Source organism: Perognathus longimembris, chromosome 24 (assembly GCF_023159225.1).
Source record: "Perognathus longimembris pacificus isolate PPM17 chromosome 24, ASM2315922v1, whole genome shotgun sequence".
Classification (NCBI taxonomy): Eukaryota; Metazoa; Chordata; class Mammalia; order Rodentia; family Heteromyidae; genus Perognathus; species Perognathus longimembris.
The window spans coordinates 18,362,989-18,387,317 of NC_063184.1; the positions used below are offsets into that span (position 1 = coordinate 18,362,989).

Genomic DNA, 24,329 nt, shown 5'->3' on the forward strand with positions numbered 1-24,329 from the left:
TACTTTAAAATCCTCTTTTGTAAGAATTGCACCACTTGGATTTTATTTAAAATGGGTTTTCCGATTTCCATCCCCTAAAAGGCTGTTTGTGTGAATACCTTCAGGCCTCGTGTTAATTGGACCGTATTTAGGCTACAGATTGCATTTCATTTGTTTGATTTGGAGCTAAGGAATTTCCCCTTCAATTTGAATATGCAATCTATTGTGATGTTTCCGTATCTGACTGCTGTTGAGGTCTGTCCCTCCAAGAAAATTATTCTGATGATCTGACCCTCTTTGGTTTCATTTAACATTAGATAGAGCCAATTATACATAGTACTAATTCTTTTTCTGTCTCTGTGTGTCAGTACTGAAGCTTGAACTCTGGGTCTAGGCACTGGCCCTTAGCATTTTCACTTAAGATTGACACTCTACCCCTTAAACCACAGCTTCACTTCTGGCTTCACTTCATGGACTTTCCTTGCCCAGGCTGGCTTTGAACCATAATCCTCAGATCTCAGCCTCCTGAGTAACTAGGATTACATTGGTACAATTACAAGTCTAGGATTACAGCTGCTTTTGATATGTCTATCGTATCAACATAAACTCTAAATTCCTTTTAAAATAACCATCTATTTATTGCTTGATTTAGTATCTGCTGGAGTAGTGCTTAATAAATGTTGATGGAGGTAAATAATTTATGAATTTCTAGCAAGGTATCATTAGATGTTGAGGTCAATGCAAATTAAACTTTTGGCTGCATTGTCTCTTATTAGTTGTTTTCTTTTAATTAGAAAATCAGCAGCACAGAATTTAGTTGGCAGTGAACCAAAGTGACTGCTCTTATATCAGAAAGAAACATGTGTGCATTTGGAATTGATAATCAGAAGTCTTAGGTGGAGTGTCTTTCATGAGGACTCTGATGGGAATACAGAAAATGATACCTTATCTCATTTGCATTTATTTAGTATATTTACATATTAATGTCAGTTTTTGACATTATATATATATCATATATGTGTTAGATATATTTGTATGTCAGAGAAAATTGAACTCTTCAGCTTGTATTTCACTAATGGTGATCTACTAACAAACAAGATGTGCAATATTTATCAGCTAAACAGCAAATTACTGACAAATTACTATGAAGACAAACCATCAGTTTGAAGTATGAAGACCACCACCAGTTATATGACAATTTAACATAATGCCATTATATGCAAATATAGGTGTTGGATCTATGATAGAGCTGTTGGAGCTGGAAATGGGGGTCAAGTGGTAGTGTCTGGCTTATGGTGTTCAAACCTCAATTACACACGCACACACACACAAAATATAGAATTTCTGTTCATTGTATACCATGATCCATAAGGGGCCAAGCACCTACAAAATCATAATTAGGAATTGGTGGGCTGGTACCATTGGCTCACATTTTAATCCTAGCTACTCAGGAGGCTGAGATCTGAGGAAAAGCCAACCTGCTCTGTCCCTTATCTACAATTAACCACCAAACAGCCAGAAGTGGAATGTGACTCAAGGGGTGAGGGTGAGTGGCTACCAAGTGACAGAGTACCAGCCTTGAACAGAAAAGCTAAGGAATAAGACCCAGCTCCTGAGTTTCAAGTCCCAATACTGGCACAATTTTTTTTAAAATATTTGGAAATTACTTTATTTCAAGATTAAAATATTTGTGAGGATTTAACAGTTGAGGAGGTAGGAATGTGTAGAAGATAATGTTGCACAACAACAATAATTCCTGTGAAGATGTTTGGAAGTATTATTATCTGACCATCAATTCTATAGACCAATTGCTCTAGGTTATGAAGTTCTTACCAATAATGGTAAGTAATTGGGGAGTTTATATGACTATATGGTGCCTAGCATTTTCTATGTACCATAATTAGTTTGAAATTTTAAAAAAGTTGCTTTCTTCCAAATTTGAGCTCTCAGGTGAAATTTTGTTTCTATGTAAGCTAGCTAAGAAAATATTTCTCAGAGAGAGTTCAGAGGGTAAATACATTTCATATGCCCAAATAGTATAGCTAGAAACAAAGACAAATTCCTTCAAATAATATAATCAAGATTACTAAAGAATCAAACAGATTTTTCTACAAATGGATACCATGATCTTTTGAAATTACCTAAAACTCATTGTGTGTGTGTGTGGGGGGGGGGGGGGGGAGAAGAGTTACTAAGGCTTGAGTCTTGGGCCTGCAGCTTGAAATCTAAGCTTCAAACTCTCTCTTTGACTTTCACATTCACAACTGGAGTTCTACCACTTGAGTCACACCTCTACTTCTGGCTTTTTTATTGGGTAGTTGGACATAAGTCCCAAGGATTTGGCTGCCTAAGATGGCTTCAAACTGGGAACTCTAGTCTCAGCCTACTGGGTAGCGAGGATTATAGGTGTGAGCCATGGGTGCCTGCCTTAAATTCATTTTTTAAGCAAGAAAAGTCAAAGATGGTGTAATAGTAGAATATCTGAAAATTTATTCTTGAGTTTCAAAAAGGATTGCTGTCTGAGGCCAATAAAAGCCATGAGACTCTATCTGAAAATTACTAAAGCAAAAAAGGGTAACAAGTGTGGCAAGAAATGTACTCACTACCTTATGTATATAACTGTAACCTCTCTGTACATCATCTTGGAAATAAAATTCAATTTTAAAAAAGGCAATAGGCCTGGCTCCAGTGGTAAAACGCTGACCCAAAGGCCCTGGGTTCAAAACCTGGGAGCAAAAACACACATATACATATGTCGTGTTAAATTTGAATTTACACATTTATTCATCACAAGCTTTATTAGAGACTCGTAGTTCCAGCAGAACAGACTTTCCTTGTGTATCATCTTTACAACTTCACATAAGTAGGAGACACATATGGCACTAGTGAGCGAAAGATCTATTTGTTACAACTAGAAAATCATCTTCAAATGTTCTACTTTCTGGGTTATTAGCATCATATGCACAGTTTACTGGCAAAATCATGTAAAGGCAACAACTTTAACATAATTTAATTTATTTCAGATACTGTCATTACACCTCCGGCCTCATCCTCACCAACATATTCTACAACAACAGTGTCTTCACCAACAACAAACAAAATGCCAGCAACAGATCCCATCCATTCAACGCCTGAAATACCTAAAGGTATGATGATCTCTTAACAATATGTATATATGTATATATATGCATATATATTGTTCATATATATGTATATATATGCATATGTGTATGCATATATATGCATATATATACATATATATATGAACAAAACTAGTAAAGCCTACACATTCATATACAGGAAAAAATGACCTGGGCTCTTGCATTCAAGTATTATGAAAATCTGTGCTCATTCACTATTTTGACATACGTGTGTGAGTGTATGTGTGTGTGTGTGTGTGTGTGTGTGAGAGAGAGAGAGAGAGTTGATTTGCATACTGAAACCTGACTTTATGGTTGGCTTTTCTGTTGATCATGTCTTTATGGTAATGATCCTGTTGTGAATGTTATATACAACGTTTACTTTCAGAGAAAATACTGATTGCCCTGCCTAAGTCACAAAATTCTCCTCCTAAATTCACTTCTCCACTTACGCAGCCCTGCCACTGAGATAAGGCTTTATGAATTACAGGCTGATTTTGTTCATCAGACTATGTTGATACGAGATTTAATTGGTAAATTTCAATCCCAGTGTCATTGTTTTTCTTGGTGGATTCAGTAACAGCAACTATATCAATATTGGGGGGATAGGGCTGGGGATATAGCCTAGTGGCAAGAGTGCCTGCCTCAGATACACGAGGCCCTAGGTTCGATTCCCCAGCACCACATATACAGAAAACGGCCAGAAGTGGCGCTGTGGCTCAAGTGGCAGAGTGCTAGCCTTGAGCGGGAAGAAGCCAGGGACAGTGCTCAGGCCCTGAGTCCAAGGCCCAGGACTGGCCAAAAAAAAAAAAAAAAAAAAAAAAATATTGGGGGGATAGTTCTTAAAGGGAATCTACCCTCCTATCATCCCTAAATATATTTAAAGCCATTGGGAATCAGCTAAAACCTCAATGTAAGCAACAGAAACACTGCCATGGAGGAACACTGATGGGCCTTCAAGCAAGTGGATGACAGGGGAGGAACATGGGTGAATAGCACTGGAGAAGAAAGCCAGAAAGAATCTAGCTTGTAGTCTGTGGCTAAGTCATACCTTGTGTGTTAAGGCATAATTGAGTTGAACTATGTATAGTGTGTATAGTAGTAGCCACATAGATAGGTAGATGGATGGATGGATAGATAGATAGATGCTAGGTAGGTAGGTAGGTAGGTGGATGGATGGATGGTAACTATGTTACCTTCCCCTAAATGTAATACAGTTAAGTAATAACACTGAAGATGATAGGTAGTTGTTTTCAAGAATCACACCTGTGCCTGTGAACTAGCATATCTAGCTTCCTCATCTCAGGCCTGTGGAGATCTTAAATTTGAGTACATTTGATAACCCTCTCTCATTTTCCAAAACAACACAATTTTAATTTACACAATCATAGGAAAAATATGTTTATAGTGAAGCAGTTTGTTTTGATTTTGCTTTACTTGTGGCCAGCTTCTTCTTAGCCACACACAAGTTTTTCCTCCCCCAAATAGGACCTTGGGAAGCTTATTTATTTTCATTTCTAGGCTTCCCAATAGGATTTTCTTTGTTTAAAGGTCAGAAGACACTTGGTTTCATAGTACTTACATCTATCTGAAGCACATAAATGTGTTTTCACTTGCCCATGGCAGAAATTCTATCATCAGAAAAGTTTTGTTTTTTTTTTAAAGTGCAATTGAGATGAGAACTTTCACAGTTACACAGCCAAGGCAGCAGAATGATGCTGGGGCAGAAGCAGTGCTGGACTTGAGCTGAGACTCTCTCCTTACAAACTGGAGTTAGGCTCTTCTTAGATGGGCATCCAGGGATGGCAAACTTCTTGGAAATGCCAAGTGGCCAGAATTAAAAATCAACATTTGGTAGACACTGCGTTGTACCACTCTAAAACGAACTTTAGGATTACAAAATTTGATTTGCAATTTTTGTTTTGTAGATTTGATTGTTATTCAGCTTGAGTTAGAAAACCATTTAAAAGTCACATGTGTTTAATGAGTGGATTTACACTGAAGGAATAAGAATTTATGAGCACAAGCATTAACTTTCATGATAGTAAGTAGGTATCCAATTTCTGCTGAGATTAGTAGAAGAGGCAGGTATTTGGGGCCATCTGTTTCACAGAACGTGTTAAATTCAGCAGTGTTTCTAAATTGCATGTCTGATATGTAGGAAAAGGGAAAGATTAAGCTATAAAGAACAGATTTTTGAAGAGCATTCTTGGAAATTTTTTTGTATGACTAATCAGCATTAAGGTGGGATTTTCTCCTTTGTCTTTCTCTCTTACTTATTACCTTTCCATCCTGAAGCCTGAATGGGAAATGAACAACTGGAAATATCCCTTGAAGATGATTCTTTCATTTGGCCTTTGCAGAGAATTCTGAAGTGGTGAAGTTCACATCGTTAAGTTTAATTCTCATAAATGTGTTTACCAATTCTTTTCTTGAAACCTTTATTGCCTGAGTGGGGTTTAACAGAGCCTGTAAAGTTGACAAACCAATTTCACAGAACAAAATTATGATATTCAAATGACTTAAACTAATCATTTGTTGATTTAAAATCCCATAATAGGGCTGGGAATATGGCCTAGTGGCAAGAGTGCTTGCCTCGTATACATGAAGCCCAGGGTTCGATTCCCCAGCACCACATATATAGAAAATGGCCAAAAGTGGTGCTGTGGCTCAAGAGACAGAGTGCTAGCCTTGAGCAAAAAGAAGCCAGGGACAGTGCTCAGGCCCTGAGTCCAAGACCCAGGACTGGCAAAAAAAAAAAAAAAAATCCCATAATAGCATTCACAATGCATAGCTATTGGTTTCTTTTATTTGTGCTGACTTCAGCCCATTTGTCTGATCAACTACTTAAAAGTCTTTCGTTGTTGCTTATACACTGAAAATCAACAGAAATCAGGTATTAGTTACTGAGATATTTTACTCATGATGGTGATATATGAGTATGCTCCAGAACTACAATGTGTATGTAGCATATAATCAGAAATCCACTACAACTGCTATGAAAATGCTTCCTAGTGTTCGAAGTGATTATTCATCAATTAATGGTGAATCTAAAGTGGCTAAAGTGGTAGAGTGCCTACTTAGCAAATGAAAAGCTTCTGGTTGAAATCCACCTGAAAGAAAATGGAAAGAATGAAGGAGAGAAAAGAAGAGATGATGAACTAATTGACAAAGAGAGGGGATCTTTGTGCTTTGTTGTTTCTCTGCTCTCAGAGCCCTTTATTTAAATCATTTCCTTATTCTTTCTGTGACTCAGATTTAAAAGGTTCTAAGAGTTGCCTATTAGCCTCAAGAGTCTGGGAGGGGAAGAAAGCAGATTTCAAAGATTATTTCATGACCCAACTTTTGAAGTTCCTTTATGACTTACATTTAATTTAGAATTTTCTTTACTACAAGTTAACAAAAATTAATGAAATTATTTTTTAAATTTCTGGAATTTAGAGGTTTTGCAATCCTTATTGCATGCTTAATGATATTCAGCTTACAATCTGCAGAAGTTTGCTACTTGAATGTTCATACAAAAGCACATATACCTCTGTGTAGCTCTCCAGGATACAGCACCTATATTCCTCTTTAGATCTAAGGAGTTAGAAAGTGGAAAAAAATAAAATAAATGGAAAAGTAGAAAATTAAATGGAAAAATTAAAGATTTACCCAGTACCACTACAGAAGGATTCCATTTCACTTCCAAATTCAATTTTCTTTTATTTATTCCAGTGAAATTAGATGATAAATAACAATGTCATTTACCTTTTCAAACTAGGAACAACCAGCAAAGACTCATCAAAAACGCCTCTTGTGCCAGCAGTTACTTCAATAGCAACAGCTAAGAGTGTAGGTGAGTACTAACTCCTTTTTGCCACCATTTAGAAAACTATGTAATGGGCTGGGATGTAGCTCAGTGGCAAAGAGCTTGCCCAGCAAGTCAACATCCTGGGTTTGATCCCAAGTACCAAAAAGAAAACAAAAACAAATCATAAAAAATATGTAATCCTACTTATTCTAGAGGCTGAGGTTTGATGATCATGGTTTTGAAGCCAACCTGAGCAGGAAAGTATGAAACTCTTACCTATAATTAATCAGAAAAAAAATGGAGGTGTAGCTCAAACAAACAAAAACAAAATTTGTAATTGTTACCCTTACAAAATGTACATCTCCATGACTGTTAGTACATTCATAGGTACACTATCTTCCAGTTTCTGATCATGATATTCCTTAATTTCATTATATTCATAGTTTTCAGTGTGGAAAGATTGTACTTTTTGTTCAATGGATTATTTGTGGTATCCAATTTTTTGCTTTTATAATTTATTTTCTAACTATTAACTATTTTTCAAATTCTACTATATAGAAATACAATTTACTTGCATATATTAATATATTCTGATACTTTGTCACTTATTAGCTTTAATTTGTGTGTTTATTAGGATTTTCTAGATTCACTATGATATCATTTGAAAATACAGCTTTACTTCTTCCTTTCCAATGTACATACCTTTTGAATTTTTATTTTATCACCTAATTGTCTCAGCTACACCCTCCAATACAATGTTAAACATAGTAACAAAGGACATCTATCTTGTTTCTAGTTATAAGGGAATATATTGTCAATATTTCTCCATTAGGTATAATAATATGACATTATCTAGTTTTGATAATATGACATATAATACCAATTTTTATGTGGAGCCATCCATGCTTATAATAAATTCAACTTAGCCATGATGTGTAATTATTCTTAAAGGAAACTTGTTTTTGGTTTATTTTACTAAGTATTTCCCTGGCTGTATTCATAAGATATAGGTTTGTAGATTTCTTTCCTTGTCATGTTTTTTCTGTTTTTAGAAGTAGGTAATAATTAGGTAGTAACTTCTAGATTTATATGAAATATGTTTCTTCCTCTACTAATTTCTGGGAAAGTTTTTGATGGCCATCTTGTTCTGAGAGGGGATCAGTAAGATGAACATTGTAGAAAAATCTCTAGCCAGTTAAACCACTCTTGTCTGTTCTTTTGAATCCACCAAAATAATTCTACATTTAAAAAATCTTAGGAAAAAGGCCCCAAATGCCAGTCATTTAGCCAGACATGAGTTAAATTGAAGAATGGTAGCATGTCAAGGCCAAGGTAGACTTATAAACATTTTTCTTTTACTACCAACAGAGGTCTTGGGGATTTCCTGCCATGCTTGGCATACGTAGGACTACATGGATACAGTTAAAATAAGACTGAAATAAAGTACTTTTTAATCTTATTCATAATAAAACAAGAAATTTGTGTGCATTTTGAAACCAAAAGAGCCAACAAAGCACCCTTTCTCAACCAGCACCTGGCCTAGCAGTGACCTCATAGATGATGTTTGTGTACTCAAGTTTTCAAAAAGGACAGCTCAAATGTTCTAGAAGATGTAAGCCCTCCATAAACACTGCTACTATTGATTCACTGATTTGTAAGACCACATGAGTAAATAGGGTCACTGTATCTGAGAAAACATAGAAGAAATCCTACAATATTTACTCTGACTCCAAGAAAAATCGTTGAAACTAGACTTTAGGGAAGACAGGGGCCAACATCTACCTATTAATAAAGTAATCTAGGGAAGAGCAGGCAAATTCCTATTTTTTAAGTTTTACTACCTTTTTAATAACATCATTGTGAGCTCTTCATCACACTGGCATGTCTAAACCTAGTTGCAAAAGTCATGCATAGGGATACAAAATATACTGAATGATGTGTCACATGAAGGAAATAGAGAATGAGATTCAAAATAATTGAGATTATATATACCCTTTAGAAGTAGAAAACAAATTATGTGCTGTTAAAATTATCTTTATATAGTTGTATGGAGGTTGCAAATATTCCACAAGTCAGTTTATAAGTACAAGGCGTCTTCCATCATTCTCTTCCATCTTTCTCAGTCCCACTCATCTCCTGAAGTGGCCTCGTTCCATTTTTAAATATGTGTATCCAGGAGTATAACTATCTTCACCCACTGTTCCTCTCTCCATTCATGCCCCTCCCCCCCTTAACTGCCATCCTCCTCAGACAAGACATGTTTTAGCTTCCTAGTTTTTATTTTCTAAAACTGTTAATTAATTGTTCCAAGGGGATACATCACCAAAATCCATCCTTTCATTTACCCTTTAGTCAGGTGGAGCATGCAATTTTGCTTATGGCCATGAATGGGGTTTCATATATGTTTTTAGTTTAAGCTAACATCTAAAAGAAAATAGGAGCCCTTTGTCTCTCTGATACTGACTTACTCTCACTCAAAATAATTTTTTCCAGGTCTATCCATTTCCCTCCAGATTAGATGATATAATATTACTTTATCCAAAGACTGAATTCAGTTCATATATTTATATATACATGCCACATTTTTCTTGTTCCATTTGTTGGTTGCAGAGCATATGGACAGTTTGTACAACTTTGCTAAACCATATATTGTTAAAGTACAGATTTATATCACTGCCAGAGGGATTATTGTTAAATCCCAAATTCTGGATCCCTCTAATACCATGAGACTACCCTAATTTATTTTATCTCTAGAGACTGTATACAAGGGGCCACTCTAAATATAAGTGTAACGGTATTCCTAGCCTGAGGTCAGTACCACATTCCTGTAGGGAGCTACCTGGTAAATAGGGTGAGGAAAAGGGCAAATCAGGAGGTAGCCGATTTCTCACTTAGTCAAGGCCTAACCAAGAGGGAACTCAAGAAATGTCTGCTCTCTGTGTTGAAACTAGGTCCTCGCGACAGTGAGAACATTACTACACATGCAATTCCATAGAGCTCTTAATGCCTACCTTAGCCAACTTGTAAATTTTACAGATTTTTTTAAAAAAAGTTTAATACTCACATTGAAATAAAGCTTTTTCTCTTTTCTGTTCCACTACTAAAACCTCAGGTCGCACTCATCTTCATTTTCCCAGCACTGTTCTTTCATTCTCTCAATGTCCTTGAGCCTTCACAATACCTGGTTCCCATCCTCTGAGCTCCTCTTCCTAGGAGTAAAGTACTGGAGGAGATGAAATCAGTTTGGAATGCATCCCATCACATCCATTTCCCCCTTTTTGTTTTCTACCTAGGTTACGTAGTTTCACCCTAAGTAAAGAGACCAAAAGAATCTGAGAAAAATCTTTATCAAGCTTCTGCTACACTCTTTGCTAATGCTTAGAACTATTTCCCTAAGACCAATGGTACAGACAATGAGCCAAGTCACAGTTTTACAGTAAGGGATTCTTATTCCCCATAAGTCATTGCATGAATCAAGACATTAAGTTTATGACAAACCTACCTCCCTATCATCGGGACAGAGTTTCTATGAAGCACTAACTCAAAATACTCCCTGTAAATGGAGGTCCTTTAGCAAGCATTTAAAAAAAAAACACCTGAGATTTTGCAATAACACATTTAAAAAATATCAGTCCAAATATAAAGAAGTCTCTGAAAGTTTTAAATCTATGAAGTTCTAAGTTAATTTGACTATAAAACAGCAACTTAGGGGCTGGGAATATGGCCTAGTGGCAAGAATGCTTGCCTCGTATACATGAAGCCCTGGGTTCAATTCCCCAGCACCACACATATAGAAAATGGCCAGAAGTGGCGCTGTGGCTCAAGGGGCAGAGTACTAACCTTGAGCAAAAAGAAGACAGGGACAGTGTTCAGGCCCTGAGTCCAAGGCCCAGAACTGGCAAAAAACAAAGCAACAAAAATAAAACAAAACAGCAACTTAAATAAATGATATTGTGCATAGTTAAGGCATATAGTGTGGTGTTATGAGATAGAGTGAGAGCTGAATGGATACTCTCAAAGCAAAACAAATCAACATATCCATCCTTTCAGGTACCCAATTTTTGTCGCAAAGGCAGCTACAAGCTATTTTCTATTGCAAATCCCTGATATAGCACAATAGTAACTGTGGTCCTCATGCTCGACATTAGACCTCTAGATTTGTTCATCCTATGCATGTGCTTCTTCCCTAGTCCCACCCTGAGTCACAGCTTGTTTCCTTTATAAATCTATGATAACTATGTAATAACAAAACTACTAACAAGATGTACTTAGCACTACCCTGTATCCTCTGAGCTACATCTCTTCAGATGCTCTATCACCCCAAAATATAAAAGTTTGAATTTTGATTTTTTGTAAGACTTTCACCAGTGAATCTTCGAGTTGTAAGTGGATATTGATGTGAATACTAATAAGACTAGCTAACGATCTGTGGTATTCCTAATGGATGTTTCTTTTTCCACATGAGTAGACAACACAACCCTTGGAGTTACCAAGAAAGAGCTCATCACTACAAACACAACAGGGGCAACTCTTCCACTCTCGGATGCTGTTCCTACATTCCAAGGTTCGCAGCACACAAGTGAGTATGAGGATTTGATCTGATGTGGTAAACTAGTGTATTGCATGAATCTAACCTAAGAATGTGTTACATCTCAAAGCTACAAAGAAATCACATCCTACCTCCATACTTCTCTAATCTCCACCAACCAAGACAATTATTTGGGTTTATTTTATTTTTACACTAATATACTATCCCAGAGCTACAAATGGTGGAAACCAAGGTAGAAGAATATAAAGCCAGGCATAATTGTGTAAAATCATTTGGCAATGAAGGACAGCCTGGCTGCCAAAGTAGGCAATTTTGATAAAATAAGAAAACTATCCTATAGTCACCAGCAGTTGTACTTTTATGAAATACACCAGAACTTTCCTCTCTAATCTGTAACTGCATGCTCTCTGGTCAGCCTGTCTCTTCCTCACTTCTATCCTACCCAACACTTAGTAAGCACCGTTTCAGTCTCAGTTTCTAGTATATCCATACCTTTGTATTACACATATGTAGGGATACATGTAATATATGTAGAGATCATGATGCATCTCTTTATATGGGGCTGTCCTAATTACCATAAGGATTGCTAATTCTATTCATGTAGCAAATGGCAGGATCTCACTGTATTACAACCCAATACTATTCCATGATGTATATGCACCACATTGTCTTTGGTCATTCGCCACTTAATGAGCACGGTAGGTTGTTTTCCACATTTTTACTATTGTCTGTTAAGCTGCAATGAATATAAGAGCGAAGGTGTTTCTCGACATGCAAATTTTATTTCCTTCGCATATGTACCAGAAGGAAAATGGTGGGATCATATGCGCTTTCTATTTTTAGTTATTTGAGGAATCTCTGTGTGATTTTTTTCCATAACAGGCATATGCATTTGCAACAAATTAACAAGAGTGCCTTTTTCCCATATCCTCAGTAACACTTTTAATCTTCTGTCATTTGGCAAATCATTCTTATAGGAGTGAGATTATCACTCACTAGGATTTTGATTTGTATTTGACTCTGATATTAGTGATGTTGAACATTTCTTTTGAGAAAGAACAAAAGAATATGACTTTTAAGAAAAATTGCCTTAGGCCTATAGCCCACTTTTAAGTTTGATCATTTGTAGAAATACAGTTTTAGAAGAACAAAGGTAAGGTAAGTGATATATGCAGCTGGAAATGGAATGAAATTGACTAGAAAAGACTCAAGGGAGTTTCTCATGCTGAGGAAAATGTTCTAAAACTGGATTAATAAAAGGTGAAAGATTTTATACGATCTGAAGAGAAACCAGAGTATCTAAAACTGGATTAGAGTGATGCATAATACTGTAAACTTACAAAAATTATTAGTTCTCTATTTAAAGTGATACATTTAGATGTTATTCAATATGCAAACAATGTCTCTGTAAAGCTTTATTCAAAAATGGTTGACTATGACCAATCACATTTCCTTCTTACATAAGCTGAACTCAAAACAAACAAAAAGAATTCACCATGGGAAGTACATTGCCAAAATACCAGTATGATAGTAAGTCTGGGAAAATCTTGATGGCTCATGGGCATAACTGGTATAAAGAGGCAGTTGTTATTAATAATAAGTGAAATTGGCAAGAGGATGGGCAGCATGTGGTGATGATGTAGAGAGACTCCATGAGCTAGTTTAAATTCCTCATGAGAAAAAAAAAATTCAGTTAATTTCTGATTTCTAGTTTCAGTTCTCATCTATCCTTACAAAAGCACTTATGGCCTATACATTGTATATAATCTGTACATATAGTCCAAATATTCTTACCATAATAATTAGCAATTTACCAAAATAGCTTCATCAGATAGCATTCCTTGTCAATCATGCATGAGTTTTGGGAATAGCCACATCCATGGTAAGAACCAATTAAAGATGAGTCATCACCTCTAAATCTATCGTTGGGCAATATCTAAGGTGAAGGAAGTGGCCCGTTTGACTGATGGATGTCCAAATTCAACTCTTAAATAGAACCACACCAGCAACATAATTCTCCACCTTTTGAAATAGCCTTAAGTATAACCCCCAAAAAGGTGGTCTAGAGGCAATTTTACACTGTAATTGTCAAGTACTAATTATTTTTAAAATATGGCCATTGCTTAAGAAATATGGAAGAGTAGGTACTTTTCTTTCTTTCTTTTTTTTTTTTTTCCAGTCCTGGGGCTTGGAGGGCCTGAGCACTGTCCCTGGCTTCTTTTTGTGCTCAAGGCTAGCACTCTGCCACTTGAGCCACAGCACCACTTCTGAACATTTTCTGTATGTGTGGTGCTGGGGAATTGAACCCAGGGCTTCGTGTATACGAGCCAAGCACTCTTGCCACTAGGCCATATTCCCAGCCCAAGGTACTTTTCTTATATGCATCATATTTTTCTATCATAGGGTCTTGGCTCTCATAAGCAATATCTATTTTGTAGAAAAATATATTTAGGAAATGAATCTTTCCCAAACCACAACTTATCCACTTCATAATACATTCATCCCTAATATAAACAAAAATAAAGCTAAATTTGAGTCATCAAAGGTCATAGCATGTTCTGGAAATTGAACTTCTGTGTACTCTGAACTAAATGTTCACCCATTCATGACTGATGACCAAGAAAATGTTTTGCAGACACTATGGTTTCTTGAAATAAGGGCTCACACAGAAGTACATCATGAGTCACCAAAGACACTTAATTTTACTTTGATTCACAAAGTAATACGCCCTGTATATCTAAGTTCCGGGGACCATTGTACTTATTAGCTTCTAAACACAGTAAGAAATGGCTTTTTTCCAAGTTGTGAAAAACACATCAAAGCCATTTCTTGAAAAATGAAGCATATGGAAAGCAAGATAATGGAAAAAAGGCATATTATCATTGCTCTTGGTTACTTAACCCTTTATATACTAGCACTTGAGATGTTTGTTATAAATACCTAACAAATTCTTGGATATCCATTACCCATGGCTCTCTCTGTTCTGAATGTGAAGTTGTCTTGAAGTTTGCTCTACCATATTAATTACTACATTACTTTTCAATGAAGCCTCACTCCAAAGGAGTTGTACATGGACAAAACACAGACAAATTCTTTGATAACTGGCTTTTCTGAACTTCTCTAATTTCTCCCAGAAACCAGTTGTAAACGTATAAAAGCCAAAGTCAAGTTTAATCACTGTGATGATACAACTGTCTCCAGTTTCTGGTATTTGTTACTTTTGCATGGTATTGAACAAAATACTTAGTGAACAACTTAAAGGAAGAAAAAAATGGATTATGTCACATGGTTGCAGGGATTTTGGTCCATTGACCTTATCTTTATTGATGATGTATATTAATATCATGACAATGAGGGTTTATGGAGGAGAAAGCAGTTCATCTCTTGGTGGGCGGGAAGTAGAGGGGAGGGAAAGGGCAGAGACAAGATATACCCAAGGCATGCTCTCAGTGACGCACTTTCTCCAATTAGGTTCCACATCCTACAATTATAAGGATTTCACTGTAAGATTAGCTATGTTACAGTGTGCAGTATAGGATACAGCAAGTGTATCCATAGCCATTAGAAAGCAGGCATCCTGTACATGGTAAAAAAAAAAAAATACTAACAGAAAAGGAGAAACCATTGCTCCCTCTAGTAAATTCTGACTTGGCTCAGGAAAGGATGCACAATGCTATTACAAATCAATGACAATTTGAAATGAAGCAGAACTCAATACCAAACCATAAGATGGCAAATAATTAGGTAAATACCTCTAAGAGTTCTTCCAGGACACAACTTCTGCTGGTACCACACATACAATGTTAAAGACCTGAAATATGAAGACAAAAGTCTGACTTTTATTAACTAGAAAGAATAGTATTTAGGTTATCAAGATGGTTATCAAGTTAGGTTATCAAGTTAATAACATTTATATGTAATAAATAAACTATGAAATAAATTTCCTCCTGGCATAGATGACACTAGTTTAATGTACTGTTTGTTCACACACAGAACAATTTCATAATAAATGAACAGACATTTTTAGATATAGAATTGGCTGGATAGGAGAATGACCTACACCCAAGTCTTTCCTTCTCAAAGTGTCACACCCTTCTTAAAATAAACATCCGTACCTGCCGGCATGCCAAGGGGAAGTTGGTTCATTCGTTATATATAATGGTCCTCAATTTAGATTGTCTAGGTTCAAAAAAAAATGTAGCACAGTAGTTTACTACTCCTGTGTCCAGCAACTTAACATCTTAACATCAGTTTGTTCATCTTTAAAATAATAATAGGATTACAACTTCAGGAATGAGAAAGGGTAAGCAAAAATGGTCAATAATCAATGTATAGTATGTAAAAATTGAACTCAATAACTTGAGTGTATGGATGAGATGGGGAAAGATGGGGGGGTGGGAGAAAGATAGAAAGAGTAACATTACTCAGGAAGCCTTGTACTCTTTGTACTCATAACCCCCTTTGTACAATACTTGGAATAATAAATTTTTGTCAAAGCCACTTACTTGAGGACATGACCCCAACTTTTTCTTACATATTATTTAGTTATTTTTATATTAGTTCCCATGGGCAGATATGAAAGATTTCCTTTGCAGAATAAAGTCAGTTACATGTCCTGGCTTACCCAAACAAGAAATAATCTTAGGTCCCATGACTCAGTCAATATTACATGAGAGAATAATTAAAACAAATAAAAAATTGAGTTGACTTCACAAATGAACTATAAGAAAAGTATATGTAGGTATGTTGTACAATGGTCTGTATAATTCCTCTTCCATCTGATGATAATATTATTCTATTTGCAAATGTAGTTTATAGCTAGAAACACAACATGCTTTATAAGATAAGAATATTTAACAAAGTCCATTATATTGCAATTAAAGTTTCTGAGTTAAAAATTAACTTTGAGAAAAATTTTATATTAGTATGAGCAACATTTTAAAATTTATTTATATTTCATAAGAAAATCAAATTCAACAAATACATTTCAAGTTGCCAACCACCTTTATTAAACATCTAACTCAGAGAATGATTGACAAAGCTATCCATTTGCTATGTAGGTTTCATTTCCTCTATGGCGATGAGTGTTTGGTCTTTTCTCAAAACACACATGCATCACGAACAAAAACAAGAAATAATTACAAATATCTTCACTTTTTTCTCAAATATCACATTGCATTAAATCTCTCATCTCAGTGCAGCATGCATCTGTACTAAGCTTTTGTAGCCACCAAACTAAGTATAAGTTTGAAACTTGTATTCATATGAAGACACTTTATTGTTTTCAAAATACTTCCCAATTTTGATATGGAGGGGTATATTCTATTTTCCTCCTTTCTTTTCTTCCCTTTCCTTCCATCTTTCTCTGTGCCTCTTTGCTTCTTTATGTGGCCCTGGATTAAGCCCAAAGTTCAATGCATGCTAAGCAAGTGCTCTACCATGGGGCTACATCCTCAACCCTTGTTTCTTTTGTTTTTGTTCAATTTTTTGAGACAGGGTCTCAATATGTAGCTTAAAGCTGGTCTCAATCTTTTTTTTTTCAAACAATGTTCTACACCTTGCATGTGTATCTATACAATGGGCACATTTATTTATTTATTTATTTATTTATTTATTTATTTATTTATTTATTTATTTGGCCAGTCCTGGGGCTTGGACTCAGGGCCTGAGCACTGTCCCTGGCTTCTTTTTGTTCAAGTCTAGCACTCTGCCAATTGAGCCACAGCACCACTGCTGGCCATTTTCTGTATATGTGGTGCTGGGGAATTGAAACCAGGGCTTCATGTATATGAGGCAAGCACTCTAGCCACTAGACCATATTCCCAGCTCACTGGTCTCAATCTTATGCTTCTCCTACTCTGCCTTCTGAGTTACTGGGATTTCCTACCCCATGCACAACTACATTTCATTATATTCCACTGATATGCTTAATACCCATCTAATCTTAAATCATATTTATATTTCTTGAGTATTTTATGTTCCTTTATAAAATTATACATTTTGAAGGCTAAACCAATTTCAGATAAAGAATACTTAGAAAGAAGGTTTTGTCTGATACAAGTATAAATTTTCATTCTTCATCAAGTCTTTCAAAAAGAAAGGTTATGACCTGATATTAACAAGAACAAAGGGTTTTGATTTTCTTTCTATTCTAATCCACTAAGTGCTAATAAATATTTTAACTGCATCTCCCAAATGCAGCACTGTGCCATGTTCAAAAGCATTTTAATCAGTTATCAAAGTAGGAATTAATTATATAAACTTTTATTTGCGAAAGTTTAGTGGAAGGAAAAGCTGACTGTTTTCATGAAAGAATATCGATTTGGAACCAAAAGACTTGAATTATTATCCAGTTTCCACCTACAAGGAAGTAATTTCATTTCTCTCAGCGACTATTTGTAGATCTGCCTAATGAGAACAATAAAGTATCAATTTTACTTTATAATTTGAATTCAGGTAGGTAGATAGGATCACTCTTATTATCATCATATATTTTCATATTATTTTCAATCTACCAGAGACCTGCTCAGCCACTTCCTGGTGGCATGCACTATAATCACAGCTCTAAGGAAAACAGGAAATCTATCTCCATAGAGTTCTCTTGTAGGAAACAACAAACACTTTTGTAAAGAAGAAAAACAAAACAAATGTCCCCATAGTGAGGAAGGTGCTGTTGAGCCAATGAAGCAGGATAAATAAGTGTAAAAGGGAGGGGCAGCTAATTTAGGTAGAGTAGTTGAGCAGAACTCTGAACACACATCTGAGTTTGAAAAGAAGGCACCAAGGCATGCGTGCGAGGACACTGAGGTAGAGAGATGAGACCTGGGGTCAGGAAGAGCACTATGCCTTTGATCCATGGTTGTAAAGACACAACATAAAGGAACGTCAAACAGGAGAGTGGCTGGAGTGGGATTCAGGAGCAAGGGAGAACTCACATTAAGACTGCCCAACCTCAGGAAGGAACAGGGAGCCACTGGAGGAAGCAAATGTTCACTTGAAGAGTTTTCTATGGATCTTTGCAAGTCCTGGAGGGAGATATTTGAGTATTGAATGAATAGTAACAGAGCCAATGATGATGCATGATTGAATCTAGAATGTATTTTTTTTTCTTTTGCCAGTCCTGGGGCTTGAACTCAGGGCCTAAGCACTGTCCCTGGCTTCTTTTTGCTCAAGGCTAGCACTCTACACTTGAGCCACAGTACCACTACTGGATTTTTTTCTTCTTCTGTATATGTGGTGCTGAGGAATCGAACCCAGGGCTTCATGCGTGCAAGGCAAGCACTCTACCACAAGGCCAAATTCCAAGCCCTCTACAATGTATTTTGAAGCTAGAGCTCACAGAATTTTTTTAAAGAGGAAACTCAAGCAAGACCACTATCCTTTTGTCTTAAGACAATGGAATACCAGGTATCATACATTTACCCCGAAGGGAAATGGATGGCTTTGAAAAACACCCATCAATGGTTCTATTTGGACCATGTTATATTTGAGAGGCTGAAGTTACTAGTCAAGTGGCTACACAAAGGAAGCAAATAGACATTTTTACGTACCATTTTTAAGGTTCTACTTGTTTCCATTTTAAAAATTTTCCACACAGAAAATTCTATTTACATTTCATATCTTCCAGGTTGGTACAGGGATCTCTGATTATGATTCTCTCAAGTGACTCTCCTTGTAGAAAGCTCTCCTGGACTCAATGTACCATAGATGCATCACCCTGCCTTTCCCAAACGACCTTCCTGTACCTTTCCCACTCAATGAGATACATCCTGTCTAAGCAGAAATTCAACACAAGGCAGGCAGCCCTATCCAGGAAACAGCTGCTGAAGTACGTTCCATTCTCTGTGTTCCAGATGTGAGGTTATGCTAAATGCTCTAAAGCAGTATGGAGCAAATGATGTCCCACAGCCCAGTCTAGCATCCTATTTTTCTCAATAAAGCTTTATTTAAACCCAGCATGCCCATTTTGCAGATACATATGACTGCATTCATCCTTAAAGGCAGGATTGAGCAATTGCAACAGACCTTCTGTCTCACAAAGGCTAAAATAGTTTTTCCTTCAAGAACAAATTGATTGATTGACTCGTGTTCTCAAGTGTCCTCTAACCACAAAGTCTCGTGACTCTATGATCTGAGGAAAAGACAGAAATAGCCTAAGATCTATATCCACTTTGAAATAAGTGAAATCAGTTCTCACATTAACACTTCCATTTTATTAATTTTCTTTTCTTTCTTTAAAGCTGAGAATCAGAGTTCAATCAAAATGACCACAATGTCAGGTAAGTTCATTTTCCTATTTTCTGAGTATATTGATGATTAAAATCCAAAAGAATGAGACAAATCAGTCAGTTTAAAGGTGAGATCAAAGGGTATGGAAGAAAATAATACCAAGCAACTAAGATGTAAGGCAACCTTCAATTTTTTAAAAATGCAGCTCAGGAGAACATCCAGTGAGAACTAGAGAGCTCTGTGGCTAAGTTGAGTGGCTAAACAAAGCCTGCTGAACAGTCTTCTGCTTGAGTCTTATTGTTCTTGATCTATGGAATGTACAGTCTCCCCAAAATACAGTGTCTTCTTGTACTTTGGGGGCAAACTCTGATCCTCCCAAAAATCAAAAACACCTTGCAGATCCCATCACAATAACATTTGGCTAAATATCTGGATGTACTGTGTCCTAGTCAAATGGCCACATAAAGTCAACCACCATCGCAACATTCCCATAGTGTGCAATACATTTGTGAAAGATTTTCTTGTCCCTCCCCCCCCCTTTTTTTTTTCATATGCCTTGGCTAAGTTTCAGAGCCTCAACTGTCTGGGAGACATCAACTTTGGTAGAAAAAGTAGAAGCCAGACCAGTTATGACAGGTCCCACTCCATCTCACCCCTAGCCACATTCTCCAAAGGAGAATGGATGACCCTGTCTAAGCTCAATCACTGTGTTCACACTTTCTTGGAGCTGGTGGCCCACCTCTGAGAAATGCATATAAAGTGCAGCATGATTTATTCTCTGTAGGAAGTTGTCTATCTTGTTTCTCTTTGTTGTTGTTTTGGTGGTGCTGGAAATTGAACTCAGAACCTTGTATTTGCAGGGCAAGTGCTCTACCACTTGAGCCATGCCCTGGTTCCTCTGTATTTGGTTTGTATTTTAGTTGAGTCTCAATCACTTTTTGCCACTGTTGACTTTGAACTGTGATTCTCTTCTTTCCACCTCACCAGTGGATGGATCACAGGTATGGGCCACCATGCCTGACAGTTCTTTCAATGGCAGAATCTTGGTATTATTGTTCAATTTGGATCTTATCATGCTATACCTATGCCTATAGCAGAATAAACTCTAGAACCTTTTAAGACTTTTAAGAGTTTTTGATGCTTAAACTATTAATGTTCTCTCAATAAAATCAATCACCCTGGTTTTATTTAACTGAAGAAAAAGTTTAAAGAAAGAATTGACTTTACAGACTACATTGAAATCCTAGCTCTGCCAGCTCCTTACTGTGTGAACTTGGACAAATTACCTTCTCTATCTTGGTTTCAGTTTCCAATTTGTAAAAATGTAAATTACAATGCAATAAAACTGAGTTAAATTGTTTAAACAATTAGAATGATATCTGCTACATCTTGTCCCATAGGTTTTCAAAATAAAATCCTTCTTTAATATTTATATGTTCATGTTTTTGTTGGAAGGGAAAGAACATTCTAAACTTCTTAGCACATTAAGAACAATTTTCATTGATCTCATAGATAATTATACCATAAGCAATGAGATTAACTTAAAATCTGTGGGATACATGGCACATAGAAAGACAATGGAAAGGATTTTGAGTCATACTGACTTATTCTTTTAGTCCTTCCATTTACCGTAGACAGGTTACTGTATCTCCCTCATTAGTATCACTAATCTTTAAAACAAAACATTAAGCCAGGTATAGTAGCTCATGCCTATAATCCTAGCTACTTGAAAGATAATGATTGGGAGGATCATAGTTCAAGGCCAATCTAGGAGTGAAATTTGTGAGATCTTTTTTTCTACAAAAAAAAGCTAGGGTGCTGGTGAATGCCTGTTATCCCAACTACACCAAAAGTGTAAATACAAAGATATCCCAGTGCAGCCAGAGTAAAAAATGATCACCTATTTTTAAAAATAATAAATTTAAAAAGGGTTGGAGGTGTGTCTCAAGTGGTAGAGCACCAGACTAGCAAGCTCAGAGCCCTAAGTTCAAATCCTAGTACTGCATATAGATAGGTAGATAGATAGATAAATAGGTAGATAGACATAGAAATTGATTACTTAACTTGAAAAGGCAGAAAATAGAATTCTCCATGGAGAAAAAATAGATTTGGTTGTTTCACAGATGTGTTTTATTTGCTTTTATTTTTCTCTTTTTTTCTTTTTCTCTATATTTTTATGCTTAGAAACTTCACAAAAGTTAGAGAACCTAACTTTAACTGGAAGTTTCCATACTCTAGGGCTTAATTATAATAAGATTATAGTTAATCTCATATAGTAGTAAATTATCATATATAATATATAATAATCATGTATTGTTTATATGTATTATCATTTTTTATTCCCATTTCTTTTTGAAGTAATTTATATTACTTCTACTCATTTAATCTTTCCAAAAATAATATGATATGTAATTTTAAGACTCGCATTTACATATGTGAAAATCCATGTCCAAAGAGGTTAAACAATTTTCTCAAAAAACCACAGGAAATAGGTTGCACCATCAGATTTAACTCCAGTACTTTATCTTCAGAATTTCTCTCACACACTGATCCATACTTTCATATACCTTCTCTGACAACTATCTTGATAGTAATGTAGGATATTACTGTCTCACCAAACACATGGAGATCATCAGACGACACCATAAATCCCCCAATCACAGAAAGAATAACAGTGGACTCATAAATTGTGAATCCAGCCCAGTACTATAATCTCAAACATATGATTATGTCAATAGACTGTAGGTCACTAATAGAAACCGTAACCTATACTTTTTAAAATTATAAAGAATAGGAAAGAAATTATCAGATAACATTACACATCCACAGATTAATTTTGTGTGAGTTTGGGATTCGGTTTTTTAAAATTTCAGAAGTTTCTGTCCCAAGAGCCATTAAGTCTTATCTACATGAGATGCTCAGCAATGTCACTAGCTCTGCACAATCCACATGTTGTGAATGAAAAACCTTGGGTTCTCATCCGTACCCAACAACTTCGATTAGACTCAACCTGAGGCTGCCGCTCAGCCTGCCCTTAAGAAGATAGCAATGTAAGATATAGAGTCTTAGAAATAAACCATTGGAAAGTCGTAGGAATATGGAGACCAGTGGTTATTTAACCAGCCATCTTATCCTCTAACACAACTGAAAGAGTAACTCATCCTTATAAACACTCACCATTAGAAAAAATACCTAGGTTTCAGGTTGTTCCCAGCCTTCGCTTTGCTATCCCCTTTTCTGCCTGCTTGGCTCACCAGCCTGACTTTTTCTTTCTTCTTAGGGGCATCTATCTAGCTTCCTCCCACAGATCTTGTACACAGCAAGAACAGTACAGATTCTGAACTTTGCTCTTCTCCACAGATGTCAGAAAGGCATGAGCACATAGCACATGCAGGACTGTGGGTGGCAAAGAAGGAAAGAGCCAAGACAGTTTCTTTGACACAATTAGAAATGGGCTCAGTCCTTCTAAGGGGTCACCATCCTAAGATGTCTCTTGGTGTAATCAACAAGTCAACTACTTGGTAATGTGCCTGTGATGGCAAGAGTGCTCGCGAGGTTTGGTGAGAGTTGAACTTGCTGTTCTGTGGGCAGACAAGGCAAACAGGTGTCATTCAGCGAGAACACTTCACACCACAAGAGACAAAGAACTAACTATCATCACATTCTCTTTAAGAACTAACTTTTATTACAGAGATAGTGTAGGTACAACCACAGGAAGGTGATACAAGAACATCATCAATAATAGAAGCTACAGATACACATGGGACATTGAAAGTAGTTACAACTGTGATATAACAATCATTTCCATAACATGGAGTTCATTTCACTTAGCATCATCTTATGTGATCATAAGGGTATAGCTATTGGGCTCTTGTGATCCTCTGCTGTGACTTGCCTAAACCTGTACTAATTATTCCCAATAAGGGAGACCATAGAGTCCATGTTTCTTTGCGTCTGGCTCACTTCACTTAGTATAATTTTTTCCAAGTCCTTCCATTTTCTTACAAATGGGGCAATGTCATTCTTTCTGATAGCGGCATAAAATTCCATTGTATATATGTGCCACATTTTCCTGATCCATTCTTCTACTGAGGGGCATCTGGGTTGGTTCCAGATTCTAGCTATGACAAATTGTGCTGCGATGAACATTGTTGTGCTGGTGGCTTTACTGTGATTTTGTTTGTGTTCTTTTGGATAGATACCCAAAAGTGGGGCTGCTGGGTCTTATCTGAGTATATTGGAAACCATGTATACTGGTATTAGAACTAGGAAATTGAAAGGGAATACCAAAATTGAGAGATACAGGGTAAAAAAAGAAAAACAACTACAAAAGCAATACTTGCATAGCTGTTTGGTGTAAGTGAACTGAACACCTCATGCGGGGAAAGGGAAAGGGGAAGGAGGAAGAGGGCGGTATGAGGGATGAGGTAACAAACAGTACAAGTAATGTATCCAATGCCTAATGTATGAAACTGTAACCTCTCTGTACATTAGTTTGATAATAAAAATTTGAAAAAAAAAAGAACTTTTATTTCTAATTCACAATAAGTATTGAAAGTTTATAACATGGTTATTTGTATTTCCTTTAAAGTTATTGGGATATTATTTTATATTTAAAAGAATTACAATTTATTATTAA

At 36.2% G+C, this 24,329-nt stretch overlaps 1 protein-coding gene across 3 annotated transcripts in view; it reads left to right on the forward strand.

Annotated features, from left to right (window-relative positions):
• Nucleotides 1-24,329, forward strand: part of Emcn (endomucin) — a 58,109-nt gene that overhangs the window by 16,781 nt on the left and 16,999 nt on the right. For 2 of the 3 annotated variants that reach the window (XM_048333396.1, XM_048333398.1), the window contains exons 2-5: nt 3,003-3,125; nt 6,883-6,957; nt 11,381-11,491; nt 19,702-19,740. In XM_048333396.1, the coding sequence (XP_048189353.1) occupies nt 3,003-3,125; nt 6,883-6,957; nt 11,381-11,491; nt 19,702-19,740 (348 nt within the window). The remainder of the gene's footprint in view (nt 1-3,002; nt 3,126-6,882; nt 6,958-11,380; nt 11,492-19,701; nt 19,741-24,329) is intronic. The other variant, XM_048333397.1, reaches the window with a different exon arrangement.